Source organism: Hippocampus zosterae, chromosome 9 (assembly GCF_025434085.1).
Source record: "Hippocampus zosterae strain Florida chromosome 9, ASM2543408v3, whole genome shotgun sequence".
Classification (NCBI taxonomy): Eukaryota; Metazoa; Chordata; class Actinopteri; order Syngnathiformes; family Syngnathidae; genus Hippocampus; species Hippocampus zosterae.
Window position 1 is genome coordinate 17,176,760 of NC_067459.1, and position 14,928 is coordinate 17,191,687.

General features: G+C 43.7%; 2 protein-coding genes and 1 non-coding gene across 3 annotated transcripts; 2 read left to right on the top strand and 1 right to left on the bottom strand.

Annotated features, from left to right (window-relative positions):
- Positions 1 to 1,030: 1,030 nt before the first annotated feature.
- Positions 1,031 to 6,184, top strand: parp3 (poly (ADP-ribose) polymerase family, member 3). The gene is made up of 10 exons (XM_052076941.1): positions 1,031 to 1,198; positions 1,345 to 1,549; positions 1,632 to 1,757; positions 2,042 to 2,221; positions 2,403 to 2,541; positions 2,923 to 3,146; positions 3,697 to 3,936; positions 4,015 to 4,192; positions 4,284 to 4,427; positions 4,854 to 6,184. Exons 2-10 carry the CDS (start codon positions 1,364 to 1,366, stop codon positions 5,021 to 5,023), a joined length of 1,587 nt encoding a protein of 528 aa, XP_051932901.1. The 5' UTR covers positions 1,031 to 1,198; positions 1,345 to 1,363; the 3' UTR covers positions 5,024 to 6,184.
- A 307-nt stretch (positions 6,185 to 6,491) lies between these two features.
- Positions 6,492 to 12,811, top strand: gpr61l (G protein-coupled receptor 61-like). Its single transcript, XM_052075612.1, has 2 exons — positions 6,492 to 6,918; positions 7,877 to 12,811. The coding sequence occupies exon 2, from the start codon at positions 7,932 to 7,934 to the stop codon at positions 9,237 to 9,239; it is 1,308 nt and encodes a 435-aa protein (XP_051931572.1). The 5' UTR covers positions 6,492 to 6,918; positions 7,877 to 7,931; the 3' UTR covers positions 9,240 to 12,811.
- Positions 7,450 to 7,521, bottom strand: trnad-guc (transfer RNA aspartic acid (anticodon GUC)). Its single transcript has one exon. It is a non-coding gene; the product is annotated as a tRNA-Asp (tRNA).
- Positions 12,812 to 14,928: the final 2,117 nt, after the last annotated feature.

Sequence of the window (14,928 nt, forward strand, 5' to 3'; positions counted from 1 at the left end):
ATCGGTTGCCAGCCAATTACAGGGCACACAGAGACGAACAACCATCCGCGCTCACATTCACACCTAGGGACAATTTAGAGTGTTCAATCAGCCTGCCACGCATGTTTTTGGAATGTGGGAGGAAACCGGAGCACCCGGAGAAAACCCACGCAGGCCCCGGGGAGAACATGCAAACTCCACACAGGGAGGCCGGAGCTGGAATCAAACCCGGTACCTCTGCACTGTGAAGCCGACCTGCTAACCACTGGACTACCGGGCCACCAATTAATACAGTTCACGTTAATGGCGGATGAAGTTGAGAAATTATTTAAAACTAGTTGTTTTATACATATATACCACAAAAACCTGGTATTTGTAAAGGGGTGTGTTGACTTTTTATTTCATCCACTGTAAAAATCTGACTATAATTACAATGATAGGACCTTGACTACAACACTGGTGGGTGACAAGATGGTTTCCCGTGATATATCTTCTGCCAAAGCATTCAAATCAAACGGAGATTTGGCTAAAATTCAGCAGTGACTGTAAATCATCCACCAGAAGATGCTACGAGATTACAGCTTCATTATACAGCCACTTAAATCACAATACAAACACACAATGTTATCCTGTACTGGGGAAAAGCAGCGTGATTCAGTCCTGGGTAAAATAACGCCCGGCAGTAGTGATTTAACACTGCCATCTTGTGTTCAATTTGTTTTAATACGCTAATATGGGTGTCAATTTGAGGGGGTGGCCTTGTAAAACGTCATTATTTTTCAAGATGTCAAGGGCCACAATTAAAATATGGGCATAATGGAAACAAATATCGGCGAGGAAAGTTCATTTCTAATGAAAAATACAGGCATTTTAGCAAATAAAATGTAGCAAAACATTGGGTTCATATTTGGATAGAGGTCAAACCGTGAGATGAAGATTAATCTGACTGGAATTATAAATTATTTATCGTAAACCCAAGTTCAAGTTTAATGTGTTTAAACGTTTTCAAATGTTGAGGACACTCCCCCAGTAGCTCGCTAGGTGGCGGTGCAGGCCGACATTTTAGCTCGGTTGTGGGCTCGTGGTGGCTGATTCCCGTCACTGACAACAGCATGAAGGAAGAAAGCCTGAAAGTCCAGCTCCGCCTCTTCCTGACACACCAACACAAGGAAAACTTCCCCAAATTCCGAAGTCAGACGTTCAACACTGTGCAGTGACTGTGAGTTGCTTCTTTGTTTTTATGTGTGTGTGTGTGTCATCATTTCTAACAACACGCCTTTATTCGCGTGTTACACGTACTGTGACTGAACATGTCCGGACATCGCGGCTTCTTTAGCAACATAGCAACTGTGTTTGTTCACTCAGCTACTCAAAGAGTATCCCCATGGCACCAAAGAGACGGTCTGCTTCTGCTACCAAAGCGGGCGGCAAGAAGATGAAGGCAGAACCCGAGCTACCGAAGCCCAAAGATGCATTCACCTCGACCAAAGAGGCTCTTCTGGCTGCAGGGCCACAAACCAAAGGAGCGAAGAAGGTGGACGAACACTGCTCACTGTCAAGCAAAGGAGAGGTTAGCCACTCATGTCCAGGCCAAGTCAGTCGTTAAGATGCAGTCACTACTAAATAACAAATACTGTATTGTTTTCCTCCAGGTGCACGAAGACTATGACTGCATGCTCAATCAGACGAATATTGGATACAACAACAATAAGTTTTATGTTATTCAAGTCATTAAAGCTGCCAATAAGTACTATTCATGGAACAGATGGGGCAGAGTGGTAAGTTACGTGAATGTAGACGCGCTCATTCAGGGGTGCCTGAGTCTTTGAGAGCCCCAATCCAGCTTGTTTTCGATGTTTCCCCCTCTGCAAAGCTTGTTGATGTACTGATCATTTGAATCATCTAAAACAGGCTGGATAGGGACTTTTGAGGACAATTTGGGCACCCCTGCATCAGATAGGTACTGCTGAGCTATCATGGAAAATCATCGAATTGCATTTTTTTCCCGCTTATTATTTGATATAGCAACTGATAACCGATTCTTTTTTTCATCCAACTTCAGGGTGAGGTGGGTCAATTCAAACTGAATACGTTTTCAGACGTTGACAGTGCCGTGAAGGACTTTGAAAAAAAGTTTAAGGACAAGACCAAGAACAACTGGAGTGATCGCATGAATTTTGTGTCTCACTCTGGGAAGTACACTTTGATTGAGGTGGATGGAGAACAGGATGCAGAGGTCAAGGTACAGTAATATTTTTATTCATTTATTTTAAGATGCAAGGTGGACTGACTATGAAACATGGAAACTCGATGTCACAGAGCCCTGACAATGACCTTCTCGGAAACATTTTTAAACCGCATCGATTATCAGCAAAATCTGACTGTTGTCCACCCCCCCCCCCCCCCCCCCCCCCATTTGTTAGGTGGACAGTGTTGATGGAACGGCTGACAAGGTCACTAAAAACTTCCTACCTTGCACCCTGGACAAACCTACACAGGCGCTCATCAAGCTCATTTTCAGCAACGATATGTTCAAGGAGGCAATGGAATGTATGAACTTAGGTGGGTGTGACTCGGTGCCTTTTCAGCATGGACTGGTTCAGGCACTCTCATCGTTTCTCAAAGTAGACACATGAGTGAGCCACTCAGTGAAACATTTCTATGACTGACCTTACAAACTGCAAAGTCTGATTTTACCTCCCACCTATCTTTCATTATTTGCCAACCTTTCACAGCTTCCTTTTTTTTTTAAGTCTTGTCCACACAGCAAGGTTTCGTGAAAGTTGCACTGGTACCAAGTCCAACAAAAATAGAACATTTGTAATTGAATCGAAACAAGGAATGTTTGTCATTTGCAAGTTTTGTAATGCCACAACGTTTTAGAACAGGGCAATGCAAACTTGAAATCATTTCAACATGTGGACTTTGTGTTTGTTGAGATAGACGTCAAGAAGATGCCTTTGGGTAAGCTCAGCAAGTTGCAAATTGCAAAGGGCTTCGAGGTGCTGGAAGAAATTGAAGCAGCCTTGACTCAAAAGAGCAGCAGGCCACGTCTTGAAGAACTTTCCTCCAAGTTTTTTACAACAATCCCGCATAACTTCGGTCGCACCAGACCACCAACCATTGACAACAACGACATTGTGGAAAAAAAGAAAGAGATGCTGATGGTAATTTTTTCTTTCTTTATTATTACCGTATTTTCCGCACTAAAAGGCGCACCTAAAAGCTTTCCATTTTCTTACAAGCTCACAGTACGCTTTAAAATCCGATGCACCTTGTGTATGCCTATTCAGTACTATGCAAGCCCCAAAATGCCCCCTTGCTAGAGACAAGCTTACAACGCAGAGTTCAAACTTAAGGCGATCGGGTTTGCAGTTCAACACGGAAATAGAGCAGCGGCAAGAGAGTTCAACGTTAATGAGTCAATGTTATAACTTGCTGTTAGTTAAGTGAACCGTGTCGCTGCCTTATTAAATAAGTATTACTGACATCTGATCGTTCTCTTGGAATTTCCTAGAGAATACCTCCATCTAGTGGATACATTGTAGATAGCGTTTAACAATGCGGCGTGTCCAATCTATTAAAAAAAATTACAAAATTGGCCATTCATAGTTCATTCATCCATTTAGTGTGGAAAATACGGTATTCTTTTAAAAATAACTAGTGGCTCGTCTTTTAGATAATTTTCCCCCGCTGAATTGTCAAATGCTCCTGTAGGTGCTGGCTGATATTGAGCTCGCCCAGACTCTGAAATCAGAGACAGAGAAGGCACAGAAAGAGATGATAGAGACTGTCCCCGACCCGCTTGACCAGGACTACAATTCTCTCAAGTGCAAACTCTCTCTGTTGGATAAAAGCACAGAAACGTTCAAGATAATTGACACATACCTAAAGAAAACCCAGGGCTATCAGAAGCCCAAAATTGTCAACGTATGGGAAGTCGACAGAGACACTGAGGTAGGATCTTGGCTGTATTTTGCTCATTATCCAAAGGATAAGGAATGACGGGAAGAGTTAATCACTGCACAATCGCAGGGGGCCCGATTTCAAGAGAATGACAACCTGGAGAACCGCCGTCTGCTGTGGCATGGCACTAACATCGCCGTCGTGGCTGCTATACTGAAGAGCGGCCTGAGGATAATGCCCCATTCTGGGGGCCGCGTCGGTCGCGGTATCTATTTTGCATCGGAAAACTGCAAGTCTGCATGTTACGGTAAGGCCAAATAAATACGGACTAGTCACACATCTGAAATGGTGGTAACAATGACCAAATTTTTTTTAAAAGGCTTTCATTCTCATTTTAGTGCGCACATCGAAAAATACCGGCGTGATGTTTTTGAGTGAAGTGGCCCTCGGCAGAGAACACACCATCACCAAAGACAACTCTTCTTTGAAAAAGGCGCCTGCTGGATACGATTCTGTAGTTGCACGAGGCCAAGTGGAACCAGGTACTTCTCAAGTTTGATCACGCCTGTGTCGTGGCAGCTTGTGGCTGAATGACTTCAAATAGTTTGTAGTCGACGCTCGAGTCATGAATGTCCACGCTGTGACATTTCACAAAAATAGTCCCATTTACGATTAGGGAATTGTACGCTCATACACTTATAGTAAATTATGCCACGTGCGGGCAAATGCAAACTCAACAACTTTAGATTTTTTTATTTGCCTTTTATGTCTTGAAGAAACCTCACCTCGGCCGTTTGCCTTTGCGAGTCATTTATCCCAAAACATGTTTCTCTTCTGATTCCGAAATTGTAACTTTCATATTGTTGTGAAATCTCTCAAACCTGTACAATCCTGGAACATCCATGAGGAATAATATTTAATTCAACCCCAAAACTCACTCATTTCTATCAAGCGATTTGTGTTTTCAGATCCATCCAAAGACATCTTCATCACCCTGGACGGCAAGGAGGTGGCCGTCCCACAGGGTAAGGCTATCAAGCAGTCTCAGTACTCTGAGAGCTACTTCTCCCAAAGCGAATATCTCATCTACAAAGAGAGTCAGTGTCGCCTGCGCTACCTGCTTGAGCTGAAAATGTAACGGCAGGGAAAGGCATTTCTCTAAAAACAGGTGTGCAACGCTATGTCGGGCTTTGCTTTTTTTGTTTCCTCTCTCACAATTTTCTTTGTTCGCATCTTCCGCGCTGTTAACCTACACATAACGAGTGTGAAGGATTGCACTTTAATACTCAGACATGCACTCGCTCCATTGATGAATCCTTTGCATGATGAAACATAAAAGTATGAATCGTACCTTGTTTTGCCTCTCGGTTAATGAATGACGCAGGTGTACTTAATGTTATGGCTGGTGACTGCAGGTCATCGTGATCGACACTTTAATCGAGTGATGTTCGCTTACGTTTTCTAATGCATTGCTTGATGTGCATTCTGCCTGTGAAGCATTTCTGGCTGGCAATCAAAAATGTACTCAATTATTCTATAGATAAGAATAATTAAATTCTTCTGTCATTATATAATTAAGTGTTGACTGGAGGACTCGGTAGAAAGTGCAATTTTACGACTAATCATATAGCACTGTCAATATTTTGAGCTGCTAAAAAAATACAAATAAATGCCCAGGACGTTCTTCTGTTATGCAAAGCAATATCGAAGTTGGAAATCGATTCCTTGCCTTGATACGGTGGAACCTACAAAGTTGAACACCCCCACCCCCTAAACGTGATTAGAAATTGGAGTTCAAACCGAATTTTCTGCTAGAATTAAGTTCTATCTTCTTACGCGTATACATAAATGTATTTCACCAAAAACATGCTAATGTATATAGCATGTAGCTGGAAGTATGGCTAATGACTTGAGAATGGCCAGAGAAGCTTGCCAAATTTTTCGCTACCCATTAGATTCCATTTTGTGTTGTCTGGCGTCGTCAGTAGTTTTATTTCAATTGTTTTAATTTGCTAGTATGAGGGTGAAGAATGTCACAATGCTGAATAAAGCATTATCGTGTGACGTTCCTAATCATTTGGAATGGCAGGCAGTTCGAGCCTGGATGGAATGAATTCACTTTAGATAATTTCCCGTCGTAAAAAATGTTTTAATACTGTTTTTAGTCAACCAGTGTCACAGAACGGATTGTGTTCGACTTTGGAGGTTCCTGCAGCACCGCGTGGTGTTCGTAGAATGACCAATTACGCTGTGATGTGATTTGCACTATATGCTAGAACCAATAAATGTATGTCTCTAACTACTGCTGGTGATTAGTTTGTGTTCTTACCGCATGACTATCAATGAGAGATGGATATCAAATGCGGTTGATGTATCGTCAAAAAGAGCAAGCCATTGTCAACACTTTTTTATAGTACTCACGAATTTGTCAAAATAACACACCCATGTGGGGACTGACCAATAGCTTTGTTTCATGGAAAAGTTCAAATTTGTATAAAGTGGTGGGAAGTAGGACCCAAAGGAAGACTGAGCTCTACTGGGGACAGTGGAGTGTGTGTCACTGTGAAAGAAGGGGGGGGGGGGGGGGGGGGGCGGACACGCACGCACACACACACACCAAATACAATGCGTGACAGTCCGTGCCACACACAGCACGAGTCATGAATGGCAGCCCTCCAGGAGCACAGCAGAGAAGAGGGACGAGGCATCGTTTTTCATCTAAAATAGAGGACTATCATAAAGCGACGGCCATAATGAAGTTCGAGATCAGATGCTGTTTAATTGGAAATACACATCTACCAAGGTTTCGACCTCCGGAGGCCGTCTGAGATAAATCAACCTGTTGCGTCGGGACAGTGATGCAAGCGCAAGCTTCTTCAGCTCGGATGCTGCCGATCAGTTTGTTTCACAAGGAACGGTCGAGCTTTCTTTGTCTTGTCTTGTCCTGTTGAATCATGTGTGCAATTTCAATATTTGACGACTCAGGATTCTAAATAATCTTTTCTGATTTGAAGAACACACGGAAAATCATGGGTGGGTACTTTTCAAACGATATTAACAATAGAAATGACATACGATTAACTTCATAAAGCCAAATGATGTATTTCAAATGCTTATCTTAAAAAATGTGGAATAAGCTACCGTTTTTATTATGATAAATGTGACTAGCACTTTGTAACACAATACTGTATAAACAGCATAATAATGTATCTGTTCATTTTATATACGCTAAGAAGTGGTTGCCTTTTCTTATATCACCGACTTATTTATACTAGCTCAGACGCAGATCGCTATCCTCGCAATAAATAGCCTTATCAACACTCTTCTGTGGCGTGTTAAATTTTGATCTACGGGGAGTTTAAGTGGCTGCATCAGAGAGGCGATACAGTCGAAACTATTCTCAATAAAATGCATTGCCGTTACGATCTAAAAATTGACGTACATGTATGACTGCAATGTACACCAACGATATAGACAGTACAGGACAGTTTACATTTTGTTTCGGATTTAAAGAAGAAAAACATAGATGTATCTCACAATGGAGAAATTAGCAAAGAGTATGTTCTCCCCGTCGGGGAATCGAACCCCGGTCTTCCGCGTGACAGGCGGAGATACTGTCCACTATACTAACGAGGAGTGATGGTTATAGAGTTAAGTAATTCTTATAAGTGCTGACCTTTCTTTTTTTTTTTTTTTTGCTTTGCAGACAATGACGCGTCTTATTTTTAATTATTGTTGGGCGAAAAAAGCTCCAAGTAACGTTAAGAATCGATTCCTACCTAGTTAGTGGAGGTGTGTTTGAATGCTCTTTGTCTATGTGTATAATTGACTGTGGACCAAATCCAGTGTGCCGTCTGACTTTTAGCACGCCATGTTCCAGCTTCCTTTGGCCCTGAACGTGATGAGCGAGAAAAAAATTCACGAATGGAGCTCTTGTGTAGCCAGTGAAGTCTGTTGATTGTGATATTAACTATCTCTCTGTTGATCTCAGGACATCTCGGCAAAAAGACGTCCCCAATACGAAGGGATCAAGTCATGGAAGAGTAATGGCTGAGAAGTTTGATCCCATGATCTCCTCTGTCTCAAATCGTCCGGTGACAAATCTTACAACCGTCCCATGGGAGCAACTTCCAACAGTTCCTTCCGATGTGGGCGTGGTCACAAGTTCCCAGTCGCAGCTCAAAGACCTTATTGGCTTGTTCTGCATGGTGTCGCTAAACCTTATCGCTTTGCTGGCCAACATCGGAGTGATGGTGGCCATTGCTCGGGCCCCACACCTCAAGAGATTCGCTTTCGTGTGCCACCTTTGCGCCGTGGACCTGCTGTGCGCCGTTCTCCTCATGCCCTTGGGGATTATATCCAGCTCGCCCTTTTTCGGTACTGTGGTGTTCACCGTTCTCGAGTGTCAGGTTTACCTCTTTCTCAATGTGTTTCTTATCTGTTTATCAATTCTCACTGTCACGGCCATCAGCGTGGAGCGATACTTCTACATTGTGCACCCAATGCGGTATGAAGTCAAGATGACCATCAATTTAGCGATGGGTGTCATGCTTTTTATCTGGGTCAAGTCGCTTCTCTTGGCTTTGTTCACGCTGTTTGGATGGCCGGCGTACGGCAACCAAAGTTCAATTGCTGCAGCTCATTGCTCTCTCCATGCGAGCCACAGCCGCCTCAGGGGAATATTCGCCGTGCTCTACAGTGTTCTGTGTTTCCTGGTTCCTTCAGTGATCATCTTTACCGTTTACTGCGCCGTGTACAAGGTCGCTCGTTTGGCTGCCCTGCAACAAGTCCCCGCCCTCTCAACGTGGGCCGCCGCAAACCCGGATAAAAGTCGGACTGACTCGATCAGCAGCCAGACCACCATAATCAACACCAACCGTTCTCTGCCGCGGAGACTTTCCCCGGAGAGGGCGTTTAGCGGGGGCAAGGCAGCCCTCACCTTAGTATTCATTGTGGGTCAGTTCTTGATTTGCTGGCTACCCTACTTCATCTTCCACTTGCAAATGTCTCTGACCGGCTCCTTGCGCAGCCCGGGAGACTTAGAGGAGGCGGTCAACTGGCTCGCCTTCTCCTCATTTGCAGTGAACCCGTTCTTCTACGGTTTGCTCAACAGGCAGATCAGGGAGGAGCTGGTCAAGTTTCGTCGCTGCTGCCTAACCCAGCCTGTGGATTTTGGTGTTTCCAGCCACGAGGGCTCCTTGCAGGAGAACTTCCTCCAGTTCATCCAGAGAACCAGCAGCACAGCCGAAACCCGCCTCAGCTGTGTCAATGCCAGTCCCAGAAACACTATGGACTACAGGGTTAAAATCCCTGGACAAATACCTGAAGATCACGCGAAGACCACATTAGATTGACATTCTAATTTATGGATGGAACGTTTTCTCTTATTCTTAAGTCTACTTTTTGTTGTTTAATTGCAGTACTACAGGGGTGCCCATTAGGTCGATTCTGGTCTAAGGTCTAAGACAGGTCCCAAGTAGATCCGAGGAGTGTCGAGGAGGAAAAAAACAAACAACAATTTGTGTGTCTTTGTACATGTTAGTAATATATTTTTGTGTTAATATACACTGTACCCTAATCATCTTATCAGTCTCATTTTCATACAAAAAAAAATTAAAAATAAAATAAAGCAGGTAATCTTAAATTTCCGGTGACGTGATTACGTCACCGGAAGTTGTTAGCGCTCAGCAGTTTGTAATTGCAGCTTGTGATTACAGCTGTTGCGCTCTATCTTTTATCGTCATGATTCTCATTCAAAGTTTGCTTCGTGTACCATTCATCGAGGGCACGAGCAAAGAATAGGAATCCAGGAGGGCCCAGGGAAGCACTTTAAAACGGTACGTGTGAGCTACGATAGTTAACAGGCTGCAAAAGTGCGTCGCATGCCTCCGTTTCAAGCTGTTTCTCATCATGGCGCGCGTGTGTGTGTGTGTGTGTGTGTGCGCGCGCGCGCGCCGGTAAGGGTAGATCCCGGGAGGTTAGTTGATCGAAAAGTAGATCTTCGATCCAAAAGGTTTGGGCACCCCTGCAGTACTACATCCCGGGTGGACTTTCACTTTTAGCCAAGGTGCTTTGGCTGTAACAAACTATTTCATGGTTGTGATCAACTTTGTTCCTTCCCCCAACTACTTTGAAAAAAATGGTGGGGCATCTCGCTCTTGTGTCACGTTTCCAACGGACATTAACAGCACGGGTCTACCCTGCTCACCACATTGTCTCAAACAGGAAAAGAAAACCGGAACCCAAGACTAAGTACTCCCAAAATACAATAACATTTATGAGATTATTCATACGGATTTCGATTCCAAATAGATATGCCGGGGCACCGTAAAACGTTTGTGGAAATGTATTTCTCCTGTTACATTTAGATTTGAGCTTCCGTTATGTACAGTTGTTCTCTGTGATATGATCCACTAATTTACAGTAATGTTCTCTATGGAAAACAAGCCGCTGAAAGTGTCATCCCTCACCCCACGTCCATATCATTCATTGAAGAGTTATTATGAAGGGAGCTTTGTAAAGTACTGGGTGCTAATGTTGCCTGGCAATGGTGTACTGTAACTTGATGAGAAGAAGTAGCATAGAGCGACTCCCACATATCAATAAATGCTCTCTGAGCTCCAGAGTGTGAGGAACACTCATGTATCTGAGGGACAATATCTCCGAGTTCCTGTGTGCAACAGATATGCTAAATGTCACCTACCTCGGTCGTCATGACAATTGAGTGAGCCAGTGACTCACATAGCAACAAGGACCTTTGGGTTGGATGTAAGCTTTTGATCCTGGTTGCGTCTACCTATTCTGTGTCTGCATGCATGACGAGGACCACCCTATATATTCAGATAGTCTTCATCAGTCTGAAAATGAGCTACGCGGCGGCAGGAAAGAATCAGGTTTATTATATAAGTGTAATGTGTACAGGGAGGGAGCAATGGTGAATATATAATGGGAATCATTACAGGACATTGATAATGCTCTTAGAGTGCCAACAAAGTGCTATTTTATGGCCGCCGTTGTTTGTATTAGCCTTTCATAAAAGGAAGACAGATTGCCGTGTTCACAGAAAATGATGTCAAAGACATGATCTTCTCTTAACCCATCCATCCATTCATTTTCTGAGCTGCTTAACCTCACAAGGGTCGCGGGGCATGCTGGAGTTTATCCCACCAGTCTTTGGGCAGTGGGCGGGGCACACCCTGAACTGGTTGCCAACCAATCACAGGGCACACATAGACAAACGCTCACACTGGCAGCTAGGAAAAAAATTGAGTGTTGCATTAACATGCCACGCATGTTTCTGAAATGTGGGAGGAAACCGGAGTACCCGGAGAAAACCCACACAGGAATGGGGAGAACATGCAAACTCCACCAAGGAAGGGCGAAGCCAGAATCGAACCCCCACCTCTGCACTGTGAGGCTGACACGCTAACCAGTCGACCAATGGGCCGCCTGATTGCTAACCAAGAGCTACAAACCTTTAGTGCAAGGTTGTCTTTTTCACGAGAACCACAACATGGTGAGATATGTTCCCCCCAATTTTGAGTTGTGATTTATTTATTTGATTTTAACCTCCAATCGTCCGACCTAACTCTGGACCGGGCCATAATCCCGAGCCTTAGACCGAGTACCTAACATTAACCGTAATCCCAATTACAACCTAGAACCCCAGCTCTAACACTGAATCCCAAACCTAAACCCCAAACTAACCAATAATCCCTACTGCCAAGGCCCAACCCAAACCAAAACCACTCAATCTAATCCTGACCCAATTCTCATTCCGACGACAACAGTACACCCAAACATTGAGTCAAACACTCAACCTCCAATCAAAGGATGAAACCGCAGAGACATGAGCAAACAAACAAAACAATGACATAACCGAACAACTTGGAGCCACGTTTGACTTCGGAATGACACGACTCACAAACTGAAAATGACAAAACGAGGGAGAGCACCATCTAGTGGGGCGGAAAGAGATCTACAGCGTTACACTTTTTGAAATGAACCGTTGAAGTTCTACAGATATCATGAAAGCAATCCTTCCTCCCTGTCCTGCCTCTTCATCTGGGACTTTGTTCTAAACAGCATCTAACATATTTTCGATGCATTTTATTGAAACAAACCTTGAAGTTGGGGTGGAAAACAACTCAGCCGCGCCATACTTACTCCTTGACCACTAGACGTCAGTCCAGTACAACATTTGGAAGAGGTTACGATGATAGTTACAGTTTCGAATTATTACACACAACTATTTGTATACAAGTAATAAATAGCATTTTCCATCACGTGTCCCCTTGAAATCATCTCATTGCATATATTTTTGATGCTGTCACAGCTTTCAGACTTGACTATTGGATGACCTTAAAAAAAAGTCTTGCTGTATGATGTATCATTCTTTTGATCCATAATTAGGAGGAGTGCCACATTCACAGCAACTGTGTATGAAAAGAATGGCGTATCTGAAGGGCGATGGCTGGTGGCCCTTTCTCAAACAAGACTTAATGAGACATCCATATAGAAGTGTCATGGGAGACAGGCATGTTGAACTTAATCAAGGCATGCCTCAGACTGGAGCTATGCATCAGCACGGTGTTACGTTTCACTTTGGTGATAAGCACCAGTGGTTGTCCTCCATCTCCTGGACACGAACGAATAGCAGTATAATGCAGTCCCCCCCCCCCAGACCAACGACTACCAAGTGATTTAGTAAACACTGGAATATCGAAAGACTTTGAATGAGGATATAGAATATACGCCTGAGTATTGTTTATTGTCTGTCTCTGTGACGTAAAACACAACTCGTCTGGACCAGCCACCAGTCGCAGTCTGGCTTGTGTTCTCATTTATGATTACTTCAAAAAGTGATTATAAGATGTCACGTGACATCTTTGTACGGCTGTTGATGAACTACGAGTAGGTCAGAGTAAGTAATAAGATAAGATATCCTTTATTCGTCCCACACTTGGGAAATATAATGTCTTACAATATGTGATCTGAAAGCAAGCGATTTATTCTCTTCGGTCAATTCTGCGCATTTTTTACATCTGGTGCACACTACTGACCCCAAGTGGACTAAATTATGCATGCATGAATATTCAGTTGCCGATGACTCAACTGTAGGAAACTTCAGACACCGCAGGTGGTGAAATTTCTTTTCTGTTGTATGTGATTTATACTTCATACGGAACAGGGATTCAACTCTAAAGGGTATGTGAATAAATATCCAGGCCAGTGTCAATCAAAAAGGAGTTGCAATATCTTTATGGAGGCCATTTTTGCACAGCTCATGTACTTGATCTCATTGGAATGTGTGTGTGTGTGTGTGTGTGTGTGTGTGTGTGTGTGTGTGTGTGTGTGTGTGTGTGTGTGTGTGTGTGTGTGTGTGCGCGCATGTGTGTGTGTATTACAAAAAAGGATTACAGTAATCCCTCGTTTATCGCGGTTAATGGGAACCAAAACCGCCCGCGATAAACGAAGATCCGCGAAGTAGTGTCCAATTAACATAAACAGAACAAAAAAAATTTATTTATTTTTTAAGTCCGCAAACGGTCCGCGAGAAGCTGCTAAACAACAGCGAGTCACAGAGAGCAACATATACAGTACTCCATGTATATGTAAAAAAAATATATAGATGTATATTTATATATATATATATACACTGTATAGGGCGGTCCAGTGGTTAGCACGTTGGCATCACAGTGCAGAGGTACCGGGTTCGATTCCAGCTCCGGCCTCCCTGTGTGGAGTTTGCATGTTCTCCTGCCTGCGTGGGTTTTTTCCAGGTGCTCCGGTTTCCTCCCACGTTCCAAAAACATGCATGGCAGGCTGATAGAACACTCTAAATTGTCCCTAGGTGTGAGTGTGCGCGTGCATGGTTGTTCGTCTCTGTGTGTCCTGCGATTGGCTGGCAACTGGTTCAGGGTGACCCCCGCCTACTGGCCGAAGACGGCTGGGATAGGCTACAGCACCCCCCGCGACCCTAGTGAGGATTAAGCGGTTCGGAAAATGGATGGATGGATATACTGTATATATACGTTTTTAATGTTTGAAAATATCCGCGATACACTGAACCCGCGATAAACGAACCGCAGAGCAGCGAGGGATCACTGAAATTGGTATTGTGTAACAATAATCATAATGTACTCGATAATAATGAGCTAATTAGGACAACAGCATCTTATAATCTGCAAATGACATCCAATATGATACCAAGCATAAAAACATGGCAGGAAAGCCTGCTTGAGAAGCAAAAATGCAAATCAATTTAGAGGGGCTGCATTTTTTGACAACAAAACACTTTTATTGTTGGTTATTATTACGAACAGCTCCCTGCCCCATCACACAGTCAAAGTGTTCTATTTTTAGACACAGCCTGGCCGGGTGACGTCTATTTGGCTCGGGTGGCCTCGTTTAGACTCTGAGTAGAAGAGGCTGACCCACCTTCAATCTCGGCTGATCTATTTGCGTCCGTCTCCCTCCTCACTGGCCCGCGCCACAGCAGGAATGCAGCTCGGATCCATGCCCTCTGATCCCATTCCTCCACGCTTACCTCGGCTGATTGGTGCCACCTGGGAACCAGAGAGGCAAATGCTAATGCATACCCGCACGCCATTTGCTTGAACATGATATCCAATCATCAACAATCCCTTAGCTGGCTTCTTTTCCATGTTCCCATGGGGACTGCTTGCCTCCTTTCTTGTTCTTTTTTCGGGAGCATGACACAGGGTATGAGCTTTTTTTAACCCAACAATCTGCTATAGAAAGCGCTGATTGATCGCAGCAACTGCATAATTGAGGAGGACCAAAATGCCATCCTGGCTGTATGGGGTTCACATGAGTCACACATTGTGTGTCTAACGGGTGTGACGGACAACGATGCACTTACTGTAACAATCATGAGACCAATGTTTTGCAATTATAGAGATTTACAATACGTCAACCCTACTCCTATAGAAGTAGAATGCATGTTTAATATGTTAACATCTCCCAAAATTGTGGGACAATTTAATTAAACAAGTGGAAAGTGCAACCACGGTCATAAAA

Bases quoted from the DNA above. Each gene is read 5' to 3' on its own strand.
- parp3 (XM_052076941.1), top strand. From the start codon at position 1,364: ATGGCACCAAAGAGACGGTCTGCTTCTGCTACCAAAGCGGGCGGCAAG. The intron at 3,147-3,696 runs GTAATTTTTTCT...ATGCTCCTGTAG, and splicing joins AAAAGAAAGAGATGCTGATG to GTGCTGGCTGATATTGAGCT. The intron at 3,937-4,014 runs GTAGGATCTTGG...GCACAATCGCAG, and splicing joins AAGTCGACAGAGACACTGAG to GGGGCCCGATTTCAAGAGAA.
- gpr61l (XM_052075612.1), top strand. From the start codon at position 7,932: ATGGCTGAGAAGTTTGATCCCATGATCTCCTCTGTCTCAAATCGTCCG.